The sequence below is a fragment of the Coenobita brevimanus genome, chromosome 14 (assembly GCF_032717465.1).
Source record: "Coenobita brevimanus isolate Jiangsu-jjx chromosome 14, ASM3271746v2, whole genome shotgun sequence".
NCBI lineage: Eukaryota > Metazoa > Arthropoda > Malacostraca > Decapoda > Coenobitidae > Coenobita > Coenobita brevimanus.
In genome coordinates this window covers 16,102,134-16,124,741 of record NC_136967.1, presented here as the reverse complement: position 1 = coordinate 16,124,741, position 22,608 = coordinate 16,102,134, and the positions used below count along the sequence as shown (strand labels likewise).

Below are 22,608 nucleotides of genomic sequence, written 5' to 3'. Positions count from 1 at the left end.
CAGACTTTCTCGTCCAGTTCCACCTAAGATGATTCCGATGCTGTTCCTCCATCACTTCCCCCCTTCTGATTTCTTCATGTGTGACATTAAAATTTCTTCAATTGATGTATTTTCTGCCATTCCTAGTCTCTGTACTAACAAGGCATATGGGCCTGATGGAGTCCCTCCTGTTGTCCTCAAGAACTGTGCTTCTGTGCTTACACCCTGCCTGGGTACTCTCTTTCATCTTTGTCTGTCAACTTATATCTTTCCTTCTTGCTGGAAGTTTGCTCTTATTTGGCCAGTCCCAAAGAAGGGTGACTATACCCAACCCTCTAACTATTGCCCAGTTGCTCTAACATTCTGTGTCTCAGAAGTTTTTGAGTCTGTTCCTAACAGAAAAATTTTAAAGCATCTTTCCTATCACAACCTTCTTTCTGATTGTCAGTATGGGTTCCATCAGGGTCGCTTCACTGATGATCTTCTCCCCTACGTTTCAGACTCCTGGTCATCCTCCTTTCAGGATCGAGTCTGGCATAAATCTTTAATTTCCAAACTTCCCTCTTACGGTTTCCATCCTTCTATCTGTGCCTTCATCTCTAGCTTCCTTGTTGGTCATTCTATAGCTGCTGTTGTAGATGGCCACCGTTCTTCTATATCCATCAACAGTGGTGTTCCTCAGGGCTCTGTCCTTTTATTCATCAGTGACCATCTAAGCTGTACACACAACCCTGTCCACTCATACACTGATGATTCCACCCTTCACCTCCCCATTCGGTACCCGCAACGTCCATCTCAGCAGTTACTTCAGCAAACAAGGGATGAGGCTATGGCACACCTAATGTCTGACTTGGCTCGTATCTCTGACTGGGGTAAAAATAATCTTGTTGTTTTTAATTCATCAAAGACTCAGTTCGTACAGCTTTCAACTTGACAGAATCTTCCACAGGAGTCCCCACTGATGTTTAATAATATCCAGCTCAGTCCTGAATCATCCTTAAACATACTTGAGGTTTCATTCTCTGGGGACTTATCTTGGAAAGATCATATTACACCTCTTGTAAAATCCACTTCCAGGAGATTAGGTGTGCTAAGCCGACTCCGTACTTTCTTTACATCAGCACAGTTATTGACATTACACATGGTTTTATTAGCCCCTGTGTAGAGTTCAACTTTCATGTTTGGGGGGGCACCCCACATATAACTTTTCTCAAGAGGGTGGAGTCAAAGACTTTTTATTTCATTAACTCTCCTCCTCTAACTAGCTCTCTTCAACCTCTGTCTCTTCACTGCACTGTTGGATTTTTATCTCTTTTCTGTCGCTGCTTTAATAGTCTCTGCTTGCATCCCTCCACCTCTACGACAGGCGTATAGTACCCATCTACCAACAAACTTCTATCCCTTTTCTGTTCAACTTTCTAATGCACGGTTAACCGTTACTCCCAGTCCTTTATTTATGCAACAGGTCATCTCTGGAGCTGTCTCCCTCGGTCTGTATTTCCTGCATCCTCTGATCTCCAGTCATTCAAACACAGTGTGTCCAGGCATCTTGAAATGAAAGGGTCTTGAATTTAGCTCTCTTTCGTATTGTTGTAGCTTTTTTCTTGGAAGGAATGGTTTCCATGCTCTTGACTTTTGGTTCCTTCTTCCTGCATTAAAATATATATATATATATATATATATATATATATATATATATATATATATATATATATATATATATATATATATATATATATATATATATATATATATATATATATATATATATATATATATATATATATATATGGGGTGTGCCAGCTGAAGTAGATGGGAATGGTAGTGCTTTGGTGGACATCTGTGCTGGTAAGGGGTTGGAAATAGCTGACACCTACCTTCGGCATAAGATAATCCACAGGTATACATGGAGAGTAATGAGAAGGATGGATGGTGAGCTTGTTGAACGAAAGGCAATGATTGACTACGTGTGTGTGGATGAGCGAATGAGAAGACAAGTGTTGGATGCATGAGTGTGGAGAGGGTGGGGGAATGGGGTCTCGGACCATCACTTAGTGATGGCCAAGGTAAAGCTGCAAAGAAAATGGTTGAAGAGGCAAAGGGGAAGACAGGAGAAAACAGCTCCTGTGAGAATAGTGGAGAAGCTACAAGATAGTGAGAAAATGGCAGAGTATAAGAGCATAGTGGAAGAAAGATTGGGAAGGTATGAGTTAGAGCAGATGCAAGGGGTGGAAGACTTTTGTAAGATATTCACAGAAGAGATAGGCGCAGCGTGTGAGGTGGTTTGTGGAGTGAGGAGGAGATGCAGGGGTGTGCAAGGGACAGCATGGTGGAATGATGAGGTGAAACGAGCTGTGGAACAAAGGAAGAAGTCATATAGTGAATGGCTAGCGAGTAGAGGTAGGGGAGAAGATGAGAGAGAAAAGAGAGAGGTATATGTGAGCAGGAGAAGGGAGGTGAAGAGACTGGTGAAGGAAAGTAAGAAGAAAGTGGATGAAGAGTTTGGAAAGAATCTGAGTGTTAAATGGAGGGAGAGTACGAAATTGTTTTGGAAGGAAGTAAAGAAAGTAAGGCAGTGTGAAAGGGAAAATAGTAGGGGAGTGAAAGATGGGAATGATAGATTGTTGGTGGAGAAGAGAGAGAAATTGAGGAGATGGAAGGAGCACTTTGAGGATTTGTTGAATGTAGAGAGTGAGAGCAGTGCAAGTATAAGTGGTTGGGGAATGGCTGGGAGAAAAAGAGATGAGTGGAGGGAGGAAGACATCAGTAGGTCGGAAGTAATGGAAGCAATGAAGAAGATGAAGTGGGAAAGGCCCCAGGAATTGATGGAGTGTGTGGTGAAATGCTGGGGTATGGGGGTGAGATTGTTGTGGAGTGGATATGGAAGTTGTGTAGATTGACTTGGGAAGAGGACTGGAAATGAGGTATAATTGTTCCTTTATACAAAGGAAAAAGGGAGAGAGAAGTATGTGGTAACCATAGGGGTATTTGCCTTCTTAGTGTGACTGGAAAAATATATGGTAGAATACTCATTAATTGGGTTAGGCATATGACAGAGGAGCTAGTTGGAGAAGAACAAGGGGGATTTAGGAAGGGAAAAAAGAGTGTGTAGATCAGATATTTGTTCTAAGATGTTTAGTGGAGAAGTATCTAGAGAAGGGAAAGAAAGTGTATACTTCCTTCATGGACTTGGAGAAAACTTATGACAGAATAGATAGGCAAGATATGTGTAAGGTTTTAAGAATATATGGAGTGGAGGTGAAACTGTTGAGTGCTGTGAAGAGTATGAACGCAGGAACTAGGGCTACGGTGCGAGTGGATGGTGAGCTGAGTGAGTTCTTTGACCTCAGTGTGGGACTGAAACAGGGTTGTGTGATGTCTCCATGGCTGTTTAATAATATATACATGGATGGGGTTGTAAAGGAGGTGCAAGGTAGGGCAGTGGATGTGGGGGTGGCTTTAATGAATGAGGGTGAGATTTGGAAGATTCTGGTGTTGCTGTTTGCTGATGATACAGTATTGTTGAGTGAAGATGAATGGGAGTTGCAAGGTTTGGTGAATGAATTTGGGAGAGTGTGTAGGAAGAGGAATCTGAAAGTTAATGTAAACAAGAGTAAAGTTATGGTGTTTGAGAGGATTGAAGTCACAGAATGTACAATGAGGTTGGATGGTGAGGATATGGAGAATGTGAGTGCATTCTAGTACTTGGGTAGTGTGATGAGTAAGGATGGATCTTTGGGGGATGAAGTGAGTGAAAAGGTACAGCAGGGAAAGAAGATTGTTGGTTCACTGAAAGGAGTGATGAGAAATACAGAGGTGGGTATGGAAGTTAAGAAGTCACTGTATGATAGTATATTGATCCCTACCCTGACGTATGGAAGCGAGGCATGGACCTTGCAAGAGGGGAACAAGTCAAGAGTGAGAGCAGTGGAAATGAGTTACTTGGGAGGAGCATGTGAAGTGACATGGAGGGACAGGTTGACGAATGAAGAAGTGAAGGAACGTTGTGGGGTGAATGTGGATGTGGATGTGGTTGAGAAGATTAGGAGAAATACACTGAGGTGGTTTGGACATGTGGAGAGAATGGAGAATGAAAGACTGACTAAGAGGGTGTATGTAGGTGAGGTGGAGGGAGGAAGAGGGAGGGGTTGACCGAGGAAGAGGTGGAGGGATGGAGTTGAATGGTATATGAGGGAGGGGGGAGTGAGTTGGGGGGAGGGTAGTCAAATGGTGGGTGACAGAGCGACTTGGAGGCATTTTGTCTGCAGCCACCCTTTATGGGATTAGGGCGTCGGGCTGTAGATAGATAGATAGATAGAAGCTCACCTCGAACACGTTCACACCGAATGCGCTCGCAGTTATATGCGGTTAGTGCTGGGATACATATAAGACAACGTAAGATTAAAGAATCATGACGAAATCTATAATTTTACGCAAGAGAGGCTTTTGAAAGGCCAAACCCTCGAACCTCAGCACAGCACGCACAGTTTGTTTTTATCACGTGATCATGTGGTTCGCTGTACTGCTTTTCCACAGTACTGTATTTATAAGTTAAATATTTACATTACTGTTCTGGTAAGTTTATGTGCAAGTTAAAGTACTATTAAATAACGTTAAAGCAAGAAATAAAGTCTTATAACGAATTTACCTGATAGGCGTCGGAATATTGCATTTTTTATTTGTTCATTAAAGGTTTGCTGTACTGCTTTTCCACAGTACTGTATTTAAAAGTTAAATATTTACTGTTCACATATGTAAGTTATAGCACATAAATAAAGTTAAAGCATTAAATAAGACCTTATAACCAGTTAACCTGATTTATATGATTACCCATGATCGACATTCCGAGACAATTCGCCATCAGACAATTCCCCATCAAAACATGGACATTTACCTGTCAGGACAATTCGCACCCTGAACGATTCCCTGTCATTCTATAAATATACTTATTTCACCTCTGAATTACATTTTAGCATCACCCATAGCTGTCTTCATTAATGACAGCGAATTGTCTTGTTATTGTTGTGATGGCGAATTGACTTGACGACGAATTGTCCCAAAACCAATTGGCATCGGAATGTTGCCTTGTGTTTACATATTTGTACGTTGAAGTTTTGCTGTGCAGTACTGTATTTGTAAGTTATAACATTAAATAAACCTTCTAACCACTTAAAGTGCTTCATATTGATTACCAGTGGCAGATAACAGCAAAACACCACATTTAGGGGGTCTAGGGAGCAAAATAAGGATTAGTTAAAACTTACGTGGTTTCGCACCCAGTGCACTGCAGTTGGAATGAAACCCTCGCGTTAGGTGCAAGCTTGCTGTACTATGATTACCCTGTTAACTGGGTGGCGTGACAGAAATGTGGCATCCATCCAGCCATTAACATTGCTGGGTCATATTCCTGGTCTGTCTGACCAAGCAGACTCAACAAGCAACTGCCCTTGCAGGGCTGTCCTGTACTGTGAACTTATGTTCCTTTGAAGTTGACAGTACCCCACTGATATATATATATATTTTTTTTCCGACTCTGGGCCTAGGCTTCACAGCCTGCTCCCAAGGCCCAGTAGTCCTCCTACATACCATACACCTCTACATGTCACCACATCGGTGCTAACACCCACCGTCCATATTGAATGCATGCTAGGGCTGTCTCATACAGGACTGGTGTATTGGTATTAGTGGGGGTATTTTTACAACATGTCGGTGGGTCTTCTGGTAGATCAGCAAAGTCTGATTTAACAAAATTCAAATCCTTAAACTGTTCCCTGTCCCAGCGGGAATTCAAACCTGGGTCTGGTAGGACAGCAGGCCACTTCTCTACCAATTGAGCCAAGTTTTGCAAATGCAGTCCTTGGTAAATCATGGAAGCACACTGTATATTTAACTAAAAGATCCTATGTGGCACAGTGTGATTGAATAACTTTAGTTACCTTTTGGGGGTCATACCTATGCCTGTAAGGCAAATCTGTCACTTGAAACTAGCTTACACAGGTTCATTTTACAGTAGGTGACTGGAGATATTTCAGTCTTATAATTCCACTGAGGAGAATAGGCTGGTCATCTACCCATAAAAAACAAGGTAGCCAAGGCTCAGGCTCCTAAACTTTGAATGAGATAAAGTATGCTGTTACAGTACTGTTTTATAACAGTTTGGTTCTAAAATTTAATTATTACTGTATTCATAAGTACACTATTTCTCTCAGCAAAATGCAGTATAATCTTTTGAGAAAAGCACTCCTGGAATATTAAACTTTGATCACAGTATTTCATTGCAGTCATCCCATGTATGACACACTATTCCTTGCCATAAAACCCCCTGTACAACTTTAAGCTGATTAATTTAAAAATAATAGTGTATGCAAAATTCATATCATGGCCAGAACCCTTCCAGGCACTACATTTGACCTTTTTTTTTTTCTTTTTTTTTTTTTTTTTTTTTTCCCATATGTGAATTGCTGATAAATTCAGACCAATTCTGACTAATGATAGAGTCATATTTACAGGTATCTGTCTGTCTATAACCAGATGCCACAATCTCATGAGGGGAGGTCGTTTGACATTGAGTTAGTTGTTTTATGGGAAGTGGCACAAACCCTCTACCAACCTATATGTTGACACCTAGAGAACACATATGGGTTGGTTGTATGGTTACCACCCTTCGTTGTAAATGGTTTCCTGGCTAACAGGAAACCATTAGGTTTGTCACTCAGTGTAAAGCCACCTGAAAAAAAAAAGAAAAATTAAAAGTGACAGGAAAGATGAATCAAATAGGAAGAGAGGAGGGCAAAAAAAGCATGATAAAGGTGAAGGAAGCAGTAGGCAGCACAGTATCAAGTGTGTGAATGATGGTCACCACCACCTACCACTTTAATGATAACTTTAGTATTAACAGAGAAGAGTGGTAATAGGAAGGTCACTTCATCAATCTGCATTTGGTTCCTCCATGGTCATGGGGTCTTTTATGCTGCATCACAGAAAGGATCATTATGGGCTGCCTTCACTGGTTGTCCCATAATGCCATCTCATGTTTTGTTCATATTTTGGGGGTAACTAAGCATATTCTTGAAAAAATTTTATATACAGTAATTATGTGTGACTGGTACTTCCACAGTTGGCCCATTAAGTAGCTGAATTTTTTTTGCACATGAAATTGTGTTACAGGATATAACTCTATATTCAGGCTTATGTTTTTATTTGTACAAGATGCATTTGGCATCTGAAATATTTTATACAATACTTTTTTTTAACAGTATATTGTTTTGCTTATACCCTGCCTTTGTAATTCCTATAGAGTATATACATTTTCATCATTGTAATACACTAACAAACTTTTGTTTGGATTGTGGTCAGGGAGTGAGTCATCACCTGTGATGGTCAGCAGTAGCAGTAGTGGAAATGTGGTAATGAGTCAGTCAGGACATGCTGGAAGCCCAGTGTTTCAGCTTCAGCACACTGGAAGTGGACAGCCACGCTTCCTTCTGGTCCGTGGTGGAACTGGTGGGGAGATGGTTTCTTTGCCAACTGGAAATCAAGTGAGAATGCCAACAAGTATAATCCTTCCCACCAGTCTTGTTAGTAATCAAATGCCCATGGTCATTCCTACATCAACAACTCCGCTTCAGCCAGCTGCTACACCAATTATCATTCCAACCCCTGTGCAGCAACAAGTTCCTACAACTGTAATACTGACTGGGAATGTACAGCATCAACCTGCAACTGCACCTTTGTTTCTGTCTGGATCTACCACCTCAAGTATACATTCTGGTTCTAGTGGTAATCCGCTACAGCAACAACAAGTGGACCCAGTTAACCAGCATTCAAATTCATCTGTTACTAATACACAAGATATGCCAGTGATATTAGAACACTCTCCTCCAAAAGTAAGTTGCATAATTAATTGCCTGTAGTTGGAAGGTAATGTGAATCTCATAAATGGAGATGTTTGTGCCTATAAAGTGGAATCAGATTGCTGATGACTTGAGTGTGGTCCATTTAATTGGGCAGATTTGATAGTTACTCCTCTGTCAGTTTTTTTTCCTTGTGCTGTGGACCCTTCCTCACCCCATCCTTCACTGGGGGAAGAGGTTGGGATGATGATGACAACAATTGTCGTCATCATCAGCATCAGCATTATCTTGACGATAACTATTACAGTGAGGACGATGACAGTGATGATGATGTGGATCAAGGTTGGTACATTGGAACTGAGCTTGCTTGTTGCCGAGTGTGTCTTGGTTCTATCTGTCTATCTATTGCCTGATGCCTTAATCCCGTAAGGGGTGGCCACAAACAAATCGCCTCCATGTTGCCCTATCCTCCACCATTTCACTGCCCTGCTCCGAACTCACATCCCCCTCTTTCATGTACCTCTCCACTCCATCCCTCCATCTCATCCTTGGCCTCCCCCTCCACCTCTCACATACACTCTCCTAGTCAGTCTCTCACTCTCCATCCTCTCCACATGGCCACCCCACCACAGTGTGTTTCTCGTAACACATCCTATCACATCTACATCCACACCACAATGCTCCTTAACTTCCTCATTTGTCAGTCTCTCTCTCCATGTGACACCACATGCTCCTCTCAGATAACTCATTTCGACTTCTCTCATTCTTGACTTCTATCCCTCCAACAAGGCCCAAGCTTCACTTCCATACGTTAGAGTTGGTATCACAATACTATCATGTGGTAACTTTTTCACTTCCATGCTCATTTCCCTGTTTCTTATCACTACTTTCAAGGAACCAGCAACCTTTCTTCTTTGTACACTTTCAAGCATGTCACCCTCTATACTTCCATCCTTACTTATCACACTACCTAAGTACTTGAATGCACTCACATTTTCCATTTCCTCCTCATTCAACCTCAGTGTACAGTCACTGACTTCACTTCTATTGAAGACTATAAATTTACTCTTCCCAACATTCACCTTTAGATTCCGTTTCTTACACACACTTACAAACTCATCCACGAAGCCTTGCAGCTCCCCTTCGTCTTCACCTACCAGCACAGGATCATCTGCAAACTACAGTACAGTGAGTTTCCAAACACTGCCCTCTCTCACTAGGGCCGTTTCAACATCCATTGCCTGACCTTGTATCTCTGTTATAACCCCATCCATATACAGATTGAACAGCCATGGAGACATGACACATCCCTGTTTCAATCCAACCTTCAAATAAAAAAATTCACTCAGTTCACTATCCACACACACTGCAGCCTTAGCACCCTCATACATACTCTTCAGCAGCATTCAGCAACTTCCCATCTACTCCATATATTCTTAATACTTTCCACAATCCTTGTCTATCCACCCTGTCATATGCTTTCTCCAAATCCATGAAAGCCGCATTCAACCTCTTTCCCTTCTCTTGAAACTTTTCCACTAAAGATCTAAGAATGAATATCTGATCTACACAACCTCTTCCCATCCTTAAACCTCCCTGTTCTTCTCCAACTAATTCCTCTGTTATTTCCCAAACTCTGTCAATAAGTATCCTACCATATACTTTTCATATTACTCTAAGAAGACAAATGCCCTTATGAATACCACATACTTCTTTTTCCCCTTTTCCTTTGTACAAGGGAATAATTATACCTGACTTCCAATCCTCCGAGACTCCACCTTCATCACAGGCCAGTCAGCACATCTTCCACATCCATTCTACTACTATCTCTCCCGTATGTTTCAGCATTTCACCCCACACTTCATCAATTCCTGGGGCTTTCCCCATTTTAACTTTCTTCATTGCTTCTGCAACTTCCATCATACTGATTTCTTCCTCTCTTCTCATATCCGTCCTTCTCCCAGCCATTCCCCAGCCACTTACACTTGCATTACTTTCATTCTCTATGTTGAACAGTTCCTTAAAATGTTCTTTCCATCTGCTTACTTTTTCTCCTTTCTCCACTTGTAATTTACCATTTTTATCTTTCACTCCCCAATTAACTTCTTTGGCATCCTTTTTAACTCTCTTTATCTCTTTCCAGAACATTTTCTTACATTCCCTCCACTTTACACTCATATTGCTTCCATATTCCTGGTCCACTGTCTTCTTACTCTTACTAATCTTTTCATCTCTTTCTTCCTCTCTGCATATAACTCTCTCTTCTGTCTCTCAACTTCCACGCCCCCATTTCTCAACCACTCACTATGTGCTTTCTTTTTTGTGCCACAGCCTCTCTCACTTCTTCATTCCACCATACTGTTCCCTGCACCCTCTTTTGTCTTCTCTTCACCCCACACACCACCTCTCATGCTGCACAGATTTCTTCTGTGAATATCTTGCACACACCTTCCACGTCCCCCATCTGCTCCAATCCATATCCATATTTACTCAATCGCTCGTCCACTTCCCTCTTATATTCTGCCTTTTTTCCATCCTCGTGCAACCTTTCCACTCTTCTTGTATGAACTACTTCCTCCTGTCCTTCCCTTCTTCTATTTCTCCATTTCTTTTGGACCCAGATTCTGACCACCACCAAGTGGTGGTCAGAAAGTCTACTACCCCAACCTGTGTGTACTCTTGCATCCATTACACACCTTCTCATCCTTTCATCCACACACATGTAATCAATCATTGTCTTCCATTCATTCAGTTCACCACCCACCCTTCTCATCATTTGCAACATACACCTATGGATCATTTTGTGCCTGAAGAGGGTATTGGCTGTGACCAACCCCCTCCTGGCACAAATGTCCACTAAAGGACTGTCATTCTCATCCATCTCTGCAGGCACACCCCACTCACCAACTACTCCATCCTCCTTCACTTTCCCTATTGTTCCATTCATGTCTCCAATAAAAAACAGTCTCATTCCTTTCAAACTTTTCCATGCACGCATCCACATTTGTCCCAAATTCTTCTGTGGCTGTGCTTCAGTTCGTGGAAAATGGAACCAGTATGAAGTAGGAAATAATAAATTATTTACTACTTTCATAAGTAGCTACCAGTATTGTAATCAGTAAGAAAGTAAGGATAATCATGTTTCCTCATTGTGCATAGAATACAAGAGTATTAGTCTTTCTTCATCAGTCCCAGGACACTCACATAGTGATAAGATTGCCGTAACAAAGACTTTTAAGTGTGAGAATTGTAGAGTGGATATTTGAGTCTTGACATGTGTAGAATGCAGCACAAAGCAGTGAATGGTTTTATGGCTAGTTACCAAGCTTGTAGCCACACCTTGCTTTTATGGTGTACCTAAAGCTGCCATCACATTGGGACAAAAGTGGCTAACATGCTAGCCAGTTTTGTGACCTGCTAGCCAGACTGACTAAGGGCGAGCGAGATTTCGCCTGTGAGGCGAAATGGATAACAATTCCCACTCACATCTTGTTGGTCGGATTAGAACTAAAATGAGCCTATATTTTTTTTGTAATTGGTGAGAAAATATTCTGTTATTCACAGAAGGAAACTTTAACTAAAATTGTTAAGTAAATACAGTTTAATTCTTGTGGTTTTTGTTCACTTATTTATTTCTTGTAACATGAAATAAATATTCGGACACTCGGGTGACCAGCCGTGGAGGCTGTCTGTTTTGTCTCCAAACAACAAGTAAAAATCAGATTTCGATATGGATCCTGCAGCTAAGAAAACTCTAGAAGACTGCTTTGTGGCTCTGGAGTTGCTAAAGTACATGAGGCAGTTACAGAAATTGAGGAAAAGGGAGTGGGTACTTCGTGGTGGTGGTTTGTTTACAAATGACCACAAGGCTCCAAGGCAGACGACACTTGGCCGTTTTGGCATGCAAAAGCACACAAGTGTGATGGACACTCGACTCTGCTAGCCGTTTTCACTCGCAAAACTGGCTCACATATTAGCCACTTTTGGTCTAGTGTGATGCCTCCTCAAGTGACAAACTGAGGGTGGACTTTTTTTTTTTTTTTTTTTTTTTTTTTTTTAAATGCAAAATCATATTCAGAGGGGGATGAAAAATTGGTGAGAGGAGTACCGGTACACATTGTGAAGAAGTAGGACCGGAAAACTAAGAATATGAACTAAAGGAAGTGAAGGTTTTAGATACATTATATTAAGAACATGTGGAGAGAATGGAGAATGAAAGACTGACTAAGAGGGTGTATGTAGGTGAGGTGGAGGGAGGGAGAGGGAGGGGTAGACCGAGGATGAGGTGGAGGGATAGAGTTGAGAGGTATATGAGGGAGGGGGGGGGGTCAGTTGGGGGGAGGGTAGTCAAATGGTGGGTGACAGAGTGACTTGGAGGCGTTTTGTCTGCGGCCACCCTTTGCGGGATTAGGGCGTCGGGCTATAGATAGATAGATAGATAAAGAACAAATGGTTTTATAAAATACTGTATGTAGAGTTTATTCAGAAAGTGTTCAGTTGCAAACGCTAAAGCTATATGTGGTGCTGCAAGGATGCCAGCAAATAAGAAAGGATTTACTTGATGGGATTTGAAGGTTGAAGGAAGGATTGAAGAAAAAGGAAGAATTGAGGTGGATGCCAGAAAGGAGTTCGTATGATAGAATATGTACTTATATTATGCTCATACATATACATAAATACATTGAGACAGACAGACACAGATATACACACATAAATTCATACTGTATACACATTCTGTACGGCAGTGTTCCGTGCGTTCATGGGTCAACTTATTTTCACCCTATAGCTGCTTTTCAAGCTGCATGGTCTCCTTCAGTATTCCACTAAGTCCCATAACACAGAAGTCCTTTCACAGCAACGAATTCTAACGTTTTTATGTCTGTCTGCAGAGACTGCTCCTTCCATATTTACTGATATATCTTCATCAAGTTAACTTTCTCACTTCCCACATGTCCAAACCACCTAAACCTACATATTCACTTCACTTCATTATCACCATCAGAGCTGCAGTGGTTTTTTTTTAACCTCTCTGCTGCAGGTCCCATCCCTGGATGGGTATCTGTAGGGATGTGAGTCCCATCCCTTGAAGTGTACCAGTGGGGTTGTAGCAACTTTCTTATTGGTGAAATTATGATCTCCAGAAGCCCTGTTAAATGCCTTCTTCAAATCTCAAAAAAAAATTTGGTAAGAGTTTTTCCCAAGGAACTTCCCTGTTACTGAAGGATTATAGGAATAACATTTGTTATACTATTTCATGATATAACACCAAATTATATCACCCTAATTTGCATTGTTTCCCAAATCATACTCTCTAACAACATGGTTGCAACTTTCATAATCTGATAGCTTTAGACCCAAATAGCTGCTAATCTCAAGTGCACGCATCACTCTTCAGGCAGTCATCTAGCATCAGGTACTGCCCTACAGTTGCATCGATTTAGTTGGTTATATTTTTAACACTTGCATCACCTGAAGCTTTCAGCCTTTTATCAGCTAATGCAGAGCTATTGCCTGCCTTATTCTTTACTTTATCTGTCATTTTCTTCATGCTGCTGCACTTGTCAGAGGGATTTCTCATAGGCCCAAACTATCCCTGTCCCTGTCAGACTCCTTATTCAGCATACATTGTTTGCCAGCTGTATGCCAGTTACTACCTTAACCCCTTTACTGCTGCATTCCTTCTGAATGGACCTATAGACAGACTGCAGAATTCTTTTTAAAATCCACAGTTCTGTTTCAAAAGTTGTACCCTGTACTCTGCCCTGAGAACTTCGTGTATTCATCCACTTACGCTTAGGGTTGCTAGTTCATCATTTTAGATTCCTGCTATATCCGCATGAACACTGGCAGGCATGAACAAGTACAAAGGAAAGTGACAACATGTTGACCGGTGCATCAGGTTAGCTTATGTCAGGGAGACTGCTACCATAACTTCCATACACTCATCATCTTCTAGAAAAGTGACTCATAAAATGTAAATAAGCAAAAGAAATAAACTGTAAGTGAATAAAGTATTTGTAATATGAACATGTCTGGTGGAAGCTATATACTGTACCTATATTTTGTTGAGTTTAGCAATATGTACTGTTACTGTTTTTTCACTGTTCAGCATAAAATTATTTTATTTTATAATGTCTGTAAAATAATGATATTGAAGTGCTAAGTGACACATGCACCATAGTGCTAGCCTAAGTGATGCATGTAGTGGTGCATGGTGGTGATGTGAAGGGTGGTGGACGACGGTGGTTTTCATTAGGGACAACAGACAGGTACAATGACATACAAAAACACCAAAAATGACGTTGCTTCCACTTATCTGTACAGTAACACAGGAGCATCTAGACATTCACTGAAGTGCTTATAGGTAAATAGGAGGGTTTAGCTTTCTTGTGCATGTATTTTTTTTTTCTTGTGAATTAATATGAAAATTTTTGAATAGAAAATGGGAAACTTTTGAGTGGATTGCTGTTACAGGGGCCTCACTTTTGCCACCTTAGCCATAGTGAAGGGGTTAAATTTGCCTTGCTATCTTGAACATCTCATTCCTACCTCCCATGCTATTAAGGTTGCCCAAAAGATTGCCTTGGTCACATTCTTTGCACCATATACTCCCTCCTTGTGCTGCATTAAGCAGGCAGGTACAGATACTTACTGCCACCCCTTTTCCAGGCATTGAACAGTTTCTTTTCTCTTTTACCATTTCATATTCTTTCATTCCAGCATAGTGATGTAGTATGGATTCATGTACACTTGCTCAGCCGCAGACCTTGTCCATTGCTTATACAAGGCCATGTTATGGTGTTTCCACTGTTACTTTACCAGCATTATTCCACACAGCCTCTTCCAGTTATTACCTCTCATCATGAAATGCATCCTTAACATTATTAATTTTTCTGATTCTGTATTTTTATTCTTGGTACATAAACCTTTTTTCTCTCCAAACTTCTTTGTAGTATGTATAAAGAAATTATTGAAAAGAAAGAGGAAAAGGGTTGATATTGAATTTGGTGTAAGGTATTATTCTCTGAAAACTGGAAACTGTTTTGAAAAAATTAGATAAATGGAAGAATGAACTGTAATAAAAGAGTGTAATTATAAGGGGTACAAATCAAATGCAGTGGGCTCACACTGTACGCATGATCACGGTGCGCGAATTGCATAGAACGTGAATGACCAAAAAAACATACCCATAACACTTTCAATGTACGAGTTTAGCCCACAATACGCAAGGCAGAGGCAAGGAGTGGCCCAGAACCGCTATTTTTGCAGGCTACGCGACCTCCTCCCCTGCACAACGTACCCATTGTGGCTTAGAGGCTGGTGGGGAAGGTGCTCAAGAGGAATCTTCAGTAAGATCTCGCCTTTAACGACTTCGACAATAACGTTTTCGGCAATAACGGTAAATTAGAATAGATACCCAGTTTCTATAATAATGTCTGGATTCACTTGAATGACGGTTATTTCGCGAATGCGAAGTTGTTATACTGCAAATACAGTAATCCCTGTACTATCCGGATGCCCACTTTCTGGACATCCCCACTTACTGGATATTTTGGTCTGGGGATCCAGTATTCCCAAAATGGGCCAAAAATCGCAAAAAATTTGGGGAAAAAAAAGCCTTTTTCCCGCCTGTAATTTGAACTACGGGCACGCGGCGCGGGCCAGCTGTGTTTTGGTGCATAGTTCCGCCGCCGTCAGCTAGAGCGCCCCGGCATCCTCCCCACTTACCGCCCATCTCTTGTTGAGAGTGTACGCTCGTGATCATGGCCGCCCACGTGCTCGCTTTTGTGGTGGTGCCTTACCTGCTGCAGGCTCTCATGCTGCTCTGGTGCCTCTTATTAGTGTGTGTGATGATGGCCCTGCCGCCTGAGAAGGGGAAGAGAGTGGTTTTGACTCGAGAAGAAGAGGGAGATATTGGACAAGGTGGATGCTGGATGGTCTACCTCACGCATCCTTCGTGAATTCAACCTGGCCCGATCTACTTTGTTTGATATCAAGAGATCCCTCGACAAACTCATGCAGTATACGGCTGACTTCTCATCGAAAAGCAAACACAACGTGGAGAGGACGATGATGTTTACTCCCAAGTATGCTGAAGTCGACCACTCCACGTTGATTTGGTATCGACAGCAACGTGCTGCTGGTGTGCTGGTGCATGGCACGGAGCTGAAGGCTGCTGCTGAGAAGTTCGCAAGGCTTCATGACGCCCTAGACTTCAAGGCATCATAGGGTTGGCTCTTCGCATTCAATTTACGACATGGCCTTACCAACTGTAAGTCTCATGGCGAAGCTTTGGATGCCAACGAGGATGGAGTAGAGGAGTTTCAGCACAAGGTGAAGCGCTTGATTGACAGGGAGGGCCTCACTCTCGGTCAAGTCTACAACTTTGACGAAACTAGTTTATTCTATCGTTCTTTGCCTACGAACACTCTAGCCGAGGAGATGGAGAAGCATGTACCTGGCCGCAAGCTCTCCAAGCAATGGATATCTGCTTTGTGTTGTGCCAATGCTAACGGCATGCACCAGCTTAAGCCCGTTACTGTTGGCCGTGCAAAGCAGCCTCGGTGTCTTTGTTGGGTGATGGATGTCCTTCCTGTCATTTGGTACCATTCTTTGAAGGCATGGTTCACTGCCCAGATCTTCAAAGACTGGTTCCACCGCCATTTCATCAAGGAGGTCATCCATTACCAGACGGAGCAACTGGGAATCCAACGCGACCAGGTAAAGACCCTCCTTCTCCTCGACAATGCACCTGCTCACCCGTGCAACAAGGACTTGGTGGCTGAGAATGGGCGCAGTAGGTGCATGTTTCTGCCACCTGAACTGCTCCCATCCAACCAATGGACCAAGGAGTGATCGTGGCAACGAAGAGGCTGTACCGAAGGAAGTTCCTGGACAAGGTGATGGTTGTTCTTGAGGACGAGGACGAGCGCAGGGAGGGATGGGACACACGAGGCCAGCGGACTTTGGAAAACCTTCGCCGCAACAACATCTAGTCTGCCATTTACAACTGGGCCAGTGTATGGAAGGAAGTCCCTGTCAAGACTCTAGAAAATGGTTGGTCTCGTCTGCTTCTCGCGACAGATGTGGAGCACGATTTCCTTGGTTTTGACATGGATGAATTCCATGCACGTCTACGTGTGCATGGGGACAATGTTGATATGGACGAAGTGCTTGAGTGGTTGGATGACGACGAGGGCGATCCTGGGTATCAGACCATGTCAGATATCGAGATCTCATCTTCAGTTGCAGGTGTCAGAACCCAGCTTGAAGATTCCGACGAGGACGGCGACGATGATGCGGACTTCTCTCAGCATGACACTACTCCAGCCATTCCCAAGCTGAGCGCACTCCGGGAACACGTAGAGTTCGTTCTCGACTATCTGGAACACGCGGACTGCAACGGGGAGATGGGTCCCTTGGGACTTGTGGAGGAAGTGCATGCTTTCAGGCAGCACTTCATTAATCGTCGAAATCGTCGTTCCTCGCGTCAGTCAGCCATTGACAGCTTTTTCAGACCTATGACCCCCGCTGTGCCCAACCCTGGCTCCACTCCATTGCCTCCCCAAGACAGGCCCTCATCCTCCAAGCCACAGCCCAGCACATCAGGCACGGTGGAGTCACCACTTGACATGAGTTTGCACCTCTCTTCAGAGTCGTCTGCAGTGGGTATTCCATCACCACGACCCAGTGACACACTCCTATGTCACCTGCGTCAACTGCTCACAGACTCTGACAGTGATTAAACGGCAGGAACTTCTCCACTAGATGACACAGGAATTTACAGTGTTATGCAGTGAAAAAAAACAGTGCATAGTGTAAAGAAATTAGAATTCTGAGTGCAAAGACTAAAGTGCAGAGTGCAACACTGATTTTATAGACTTTCAATGGAGCGTAAGTAAACTAGAGTGTGTTATGTTTAGAAAATAGATTTATGAGTGTAAAGACTTTTAAGTGCAGAGTGCAACACTTATTTCATTACAGTACAATGGAGCGCAAGTAAGACTAGAGTGCGCAGCGTTAAGAGAATGGAATTCTGAGTGCAAATGACTAAGTTCAGTGCAAGACTTCATGTACAGTGTACTGCAGGTGCTTCTGGAACTCCTTTTTACTGTCAGAGTCTGAGAGGAGGCGTGTTATTCATTGCGATGGCCAGGGACTTGTTGTAAGTACCCAAAATGTTTCATATTGTACTGTATTTTCCATACTTACCTCTAACACCTCATTTCACCCTTTTATGTCCCTTTATGGTGTGAATAGGGTCTTAGGTGCTATGCATGTGCAGTAGGGAGGTGTTTTTCTGAGTTAGGCTAGGTTAGAGTCGATAACTACCACTCCAGGAGCCAGGGACTTGTTGTAAGTACCCAGAATGTTAAAATTGTATAAGCTCACCTCTAAATCCTCATATTATGGTTCTATTGCATTTATTTCAGTCTTTTATGTGCCTTATTGGTGTGATTTGGGTCTTAAATAGGTGCTATGCATATCCAGAGGGAGTTGTATAGGTGTTTTTTTCTGAGTTAGGGTCCATGAGTACAAGTCCAGGAGGCTGGGGCCCACTATCCGGACGGGACCACTTTCCGGACATGCCTTTGGCTCTATTACATTGGATAGTGGAGGGATTACTGTATGTCCATAACAAGATGAAGAATGAAACAGACAAACAAGAAAGGATGAAGGAAATTGCCGAAAATCTGAGCAGTAGCAAGGAAGAGATACAGGATCCTCCCCTCACCACCTCCCTTGACATGCCCTCTGCCATCCCCTCCACCTCCACTGTCCCACCTGACTCACCACCCGATTCCCCCTTCACCTCCACAGTCTCACCTGACTGACCTGCTTCACCTGGTTTACCTGCAGCTCCCACCATTCTAGAAGAAATATAACATTCGACAGGCCGTAAATTTTTTCGTCAAAGCCTGGAATAATATGTCACTGGCAACCATTAAAATACGCGTGGTGCGGCTAGGGCGGCTTGGGCACTCTAAGCATGTTGCTGCGCCTCAGAATTTCCTGCTATTTAAGTCCATCAGGCCTGACGTCTACTGTTTTTAAGGTGACTGACCATATTTTTGTTATTTTAGCTGTATCTATAGTATTGTCATAAAAACTCTCCCTTTATTATATCTCTGTCTATCTGTCTATTGCCAGATGCCTCAATCCCGTTTGGTGTGGCCACAAACAAATCGCCTCCACGTCGCCCTGTCCCCCGCCATTTCACTGACCTGCTCCCAACTCACACCCCCCTCTCTCATATACCTCTCCACCCCATCCCTCCATCTCATCCTTGGCCTCCTCCTCCCTCTTCCCCCCTCCACATCACTCACATACACTCTCTTTGTCAGTCTTTCACCCTCCATCCTCTCCACATGGCCAAACCACCTCAGTGTGTTCCTCACAACGCTTCCTATCACATCCACATCCACACCACAAATCTCCTTTATATCCTTATTCATCAGCCTGTCTCTCCATGTGACTCCACAGGCTCCTCTTAAATAACTCATTTCCACTGCCCTCACTCCTGACTTGTGTCCTTCCAACAACGTCCAAGGTTCTCTTCCATATGTTAGAGTTGGTATCACAATACTGTCATGTAGTAACTTTTTCACTTCCATGCTCACTTCCCTGTTTCTTATCACTGCTTTCAAAGAACCAGCAACCTTTCTTCCCTGTTGTACCCTTTCAAGCACTTCACCCTCCAAACCTCCATCCTTACTCATCACTACCCAAATACTTAAACGTACTCACATTTTCCAATTCCTCACCATCCAACCTCGCTGTACATTCACTGACTTCACCTCTCTCAAAGACCATAACTTTACTCTTCCCTACATTCACCTTTAGATTCCGTTTCTTACACACTCTCCCAAACTCATCCACCAAGCCTTGCAGCTCCCCTTTGTCTTCACTCAACAACACAGTATCATCTGCAAACAACAGTACAGGGAGTTTCCAAACACTATCCTCTCTCACCAGGGCCACTCCAACATCCACTACCCTACCTTGTACCTCTTTTATTACCCCATCCATGTACAGATTGAAGAACCATGGCGACATGACACATCCCTGTTTCAACCCAACTTTCAAAGAGAAAAATTCACTTAGTTCACCATCCACACGCACTGTAGCCATCGCACCATTGTACATACTCTTCACAGCATTCAACAACATCCCATCTACTCCATATATTCTTAATACTTTCCACAATCCTTGTCTATCCACCCTGTCATATGCTTTCTCCAAATCCATGAAAGCCGCATACAACTTCTTTCCCTTCTCTAGAAACTTTTCCACTAACGATCTAAGAAAGAATATCTGATCTACACAACCTCTTCCCTTCCTCAAGCCTCCCTGTTCTTCTCCAACTAATTTCTCTGTTCATATATACATATATATATATATATATATATATATATACACAGTAATCACTCCAATATCCGGAGTAATAGAGCCATCGGTAGGTTCGGTTATTGGTTTCGTCCGGATATTGGGTCCCAGCTTTTGGACTTGTATTTATGGACCCTAACTCAGAGAAACACCTATACAACTCCCTCTGGACATGCATAGCACTTATTTAACACCCAAATCACATAAATAAGGCACATAAATGACTGAAATAAATGCAAAAGAAACATAAAATGAGGGTTTAGAAGTATGTTCATACATTAATAAACATTCTGGTACTTATGGACCCTAACCTAGCCTAACTCTGAAAAACACGTTCCTACTGCACATGCATGAGGTAAGTATAGTATGGAAAAAAGTACAGTATGAAACATTCTGGTAAGTATAGTATGGAAAAAAGTACAGTATGAAACATTCTGGCTACTTACAGCAAGTCCCTGGCCACCTCGATGAATTACCGCCTCCTCTCGGACTCTGACAGTAAGAGCGACTTCCTGAAGCACTTGCAGTTCACTCTTCCTGAAGTCTTGCACTGAACTTAGTCAATAACACACAGAAGTCCGTTCTCTTCGCAGTGTTCACTTTAGTCCAAATAATGTTCCAGTTTAATTTAGTGTTGCACATTAACTTTTTCCAAGCTTTTTTAATTTTCCAAAGCCAAAACAAAGAAGGTTAGTTACGTTAAATTTTGTTTCCACTGAGTCTTTTCTCTCATTTCGAAAACCTTAACACAACACATCGTTTTTTTCACTGCACAACACTCAAAATTCCCGTGTGGTCTAGTGGAGAAGTTCTTGCTGTTTATTCACTGTCAGAGTCCGAGAGTATCGCTGGCAGGCGACCAAGGGGTGCATCGCTGGGTCGTGGTGATGGCGTACCGACTGCAGAAGACTCTGAGGAAAGCCGCAAACTCACGTCGAGCGGTGACTCCACTGTAGCTGATGTGCTGGGCTGTGGCTCGGAGCATGAGGGCCTGTCTTGGGGAGGCAACGGAGTGGAGCCAGGGCTTGGCACAGCGGGGGTCACGGGCCTGAAAAAACTGTCAATCGTTGACTGACGCAAGGACTGACGATTCTGGCAATTGATGATGCGCTGCCTGAAAGCACGCGCTTCCTCCACGAGTCCCAAGGGCCCCATCTCCCTGTCGCAGTCCAGGTGTTCCAGGTAGTCTAGGACAAACCCTAGATGTTCCCGGAGTGCGCTGAGCTTGGGGATGGCTGCAGTAGTGTCCTGCTGAGAGGAGTCCACATCATCATCGCCTTCGTCGTCGGAATCTTCAAGTTCGGGACTGACACCAGCAACCGAAGACGCGATCTCGATATCAGACAACGTCTGATACCCAGGAACCACTCACGTACATCGTCCACATCAACAACGTCGCCGTGCGTACGTAGCCGTGCATGGAAGGCATCCACGTCAAAGCCCAGAAAATCGTACTCCACATCTGTTCCGAGAAGCAGACGAGACCAACCATTTTCAAGAGTTTTCACAGGGACTTCCTTCCATGCACTAGCCCAGTTGTACAGCGCAGACTTGATGTTGTAGCGGCGAAGGTTTTCCAAAGTCCACTTGCCTCGAGTGTCACGTCCTTCCCTGCGCTCGTCCTCGTCCTCGTCCTCGAGAACAACCATCACCTCGTCCAGGAACTTCCGACGGTACAGGCGCTTTGTTGCCATGATCACTCCTTGGTCCATTGGTTGAATGAGAGCAGTCGTATTAGGTGGCAGAAACATACACCTAATCTGGCCATTCTCAACAACCAAGTCCTTGTCGCACGGGTGGGCAGGTGCATTGTCGAGCAGAAGGAGAGCCTTTACCTGGTCGCGAGGGATTCCCAGTGTCTTCGTCTGGTACTGGATGACCTCCTTGACGAAGTGACGGTGAAACCAGTCTTTGAAAATCACAGCTGTGAACCATGCTTTCAAAGAATGGTACCAGACGACAGGAAGGACATCCAACACCCCACGAAGGCACCGAGGCTGCTTTGCACGGCCAACAACAACGGGCTTAAGCCGGTGCATGCCGTTACCACAGGCACAACACAAAGCAGATATCCGTTCCTTAGAAAGCTTGCGGCCAGGTACACGCTTCTCCGTCTCCTCGGCTAGAGTGTTCGTTGGCAGCGAGCGATAGAATAGGCCAGTTTCGTCTACATTATAGACTTGACCAAGAGTGAGGCCCTCCCTGTTGATCAAGCCTTTCACCTTGTGCCGAAACTCGTCAACTCCATCCTCGTTAGCGTCCAATGCTTCGCCATGAGCTTTACGGTTAGCATGGCCATGTCGCAACTTGAACGCGAAGAGCCAACCCTCGGATGCCTTGAAGAATAGGGCGTCGTGAAGCCTTGCAAACTTCTCAGCAGCAGCCTTCA

General features: G+C 43.3%; 1 protein-coding gene across 1 annotated transcript in view; it reads left to right on the top strand.

Annotated features, from left to right (window-relative positions):
• LOC145390009 (uncharacterized) overlaps positions 1-22,608 on the top strand; it is a 297,119-nt gene that overhangs the window by 208,693 nt on the left and 65,818 nt on the right. Inside the window, exon 14 of the mRNA XM_080265104.1 lies at positions 7,336-7,865. Within this exon, the coding sequence (XP_080121230.1) occupies positions 7,336-7,865 (530 nt within the window). The remainder of the gene's footprint in view (positions 1-7,335; positions 7,866-22,608) is intronic.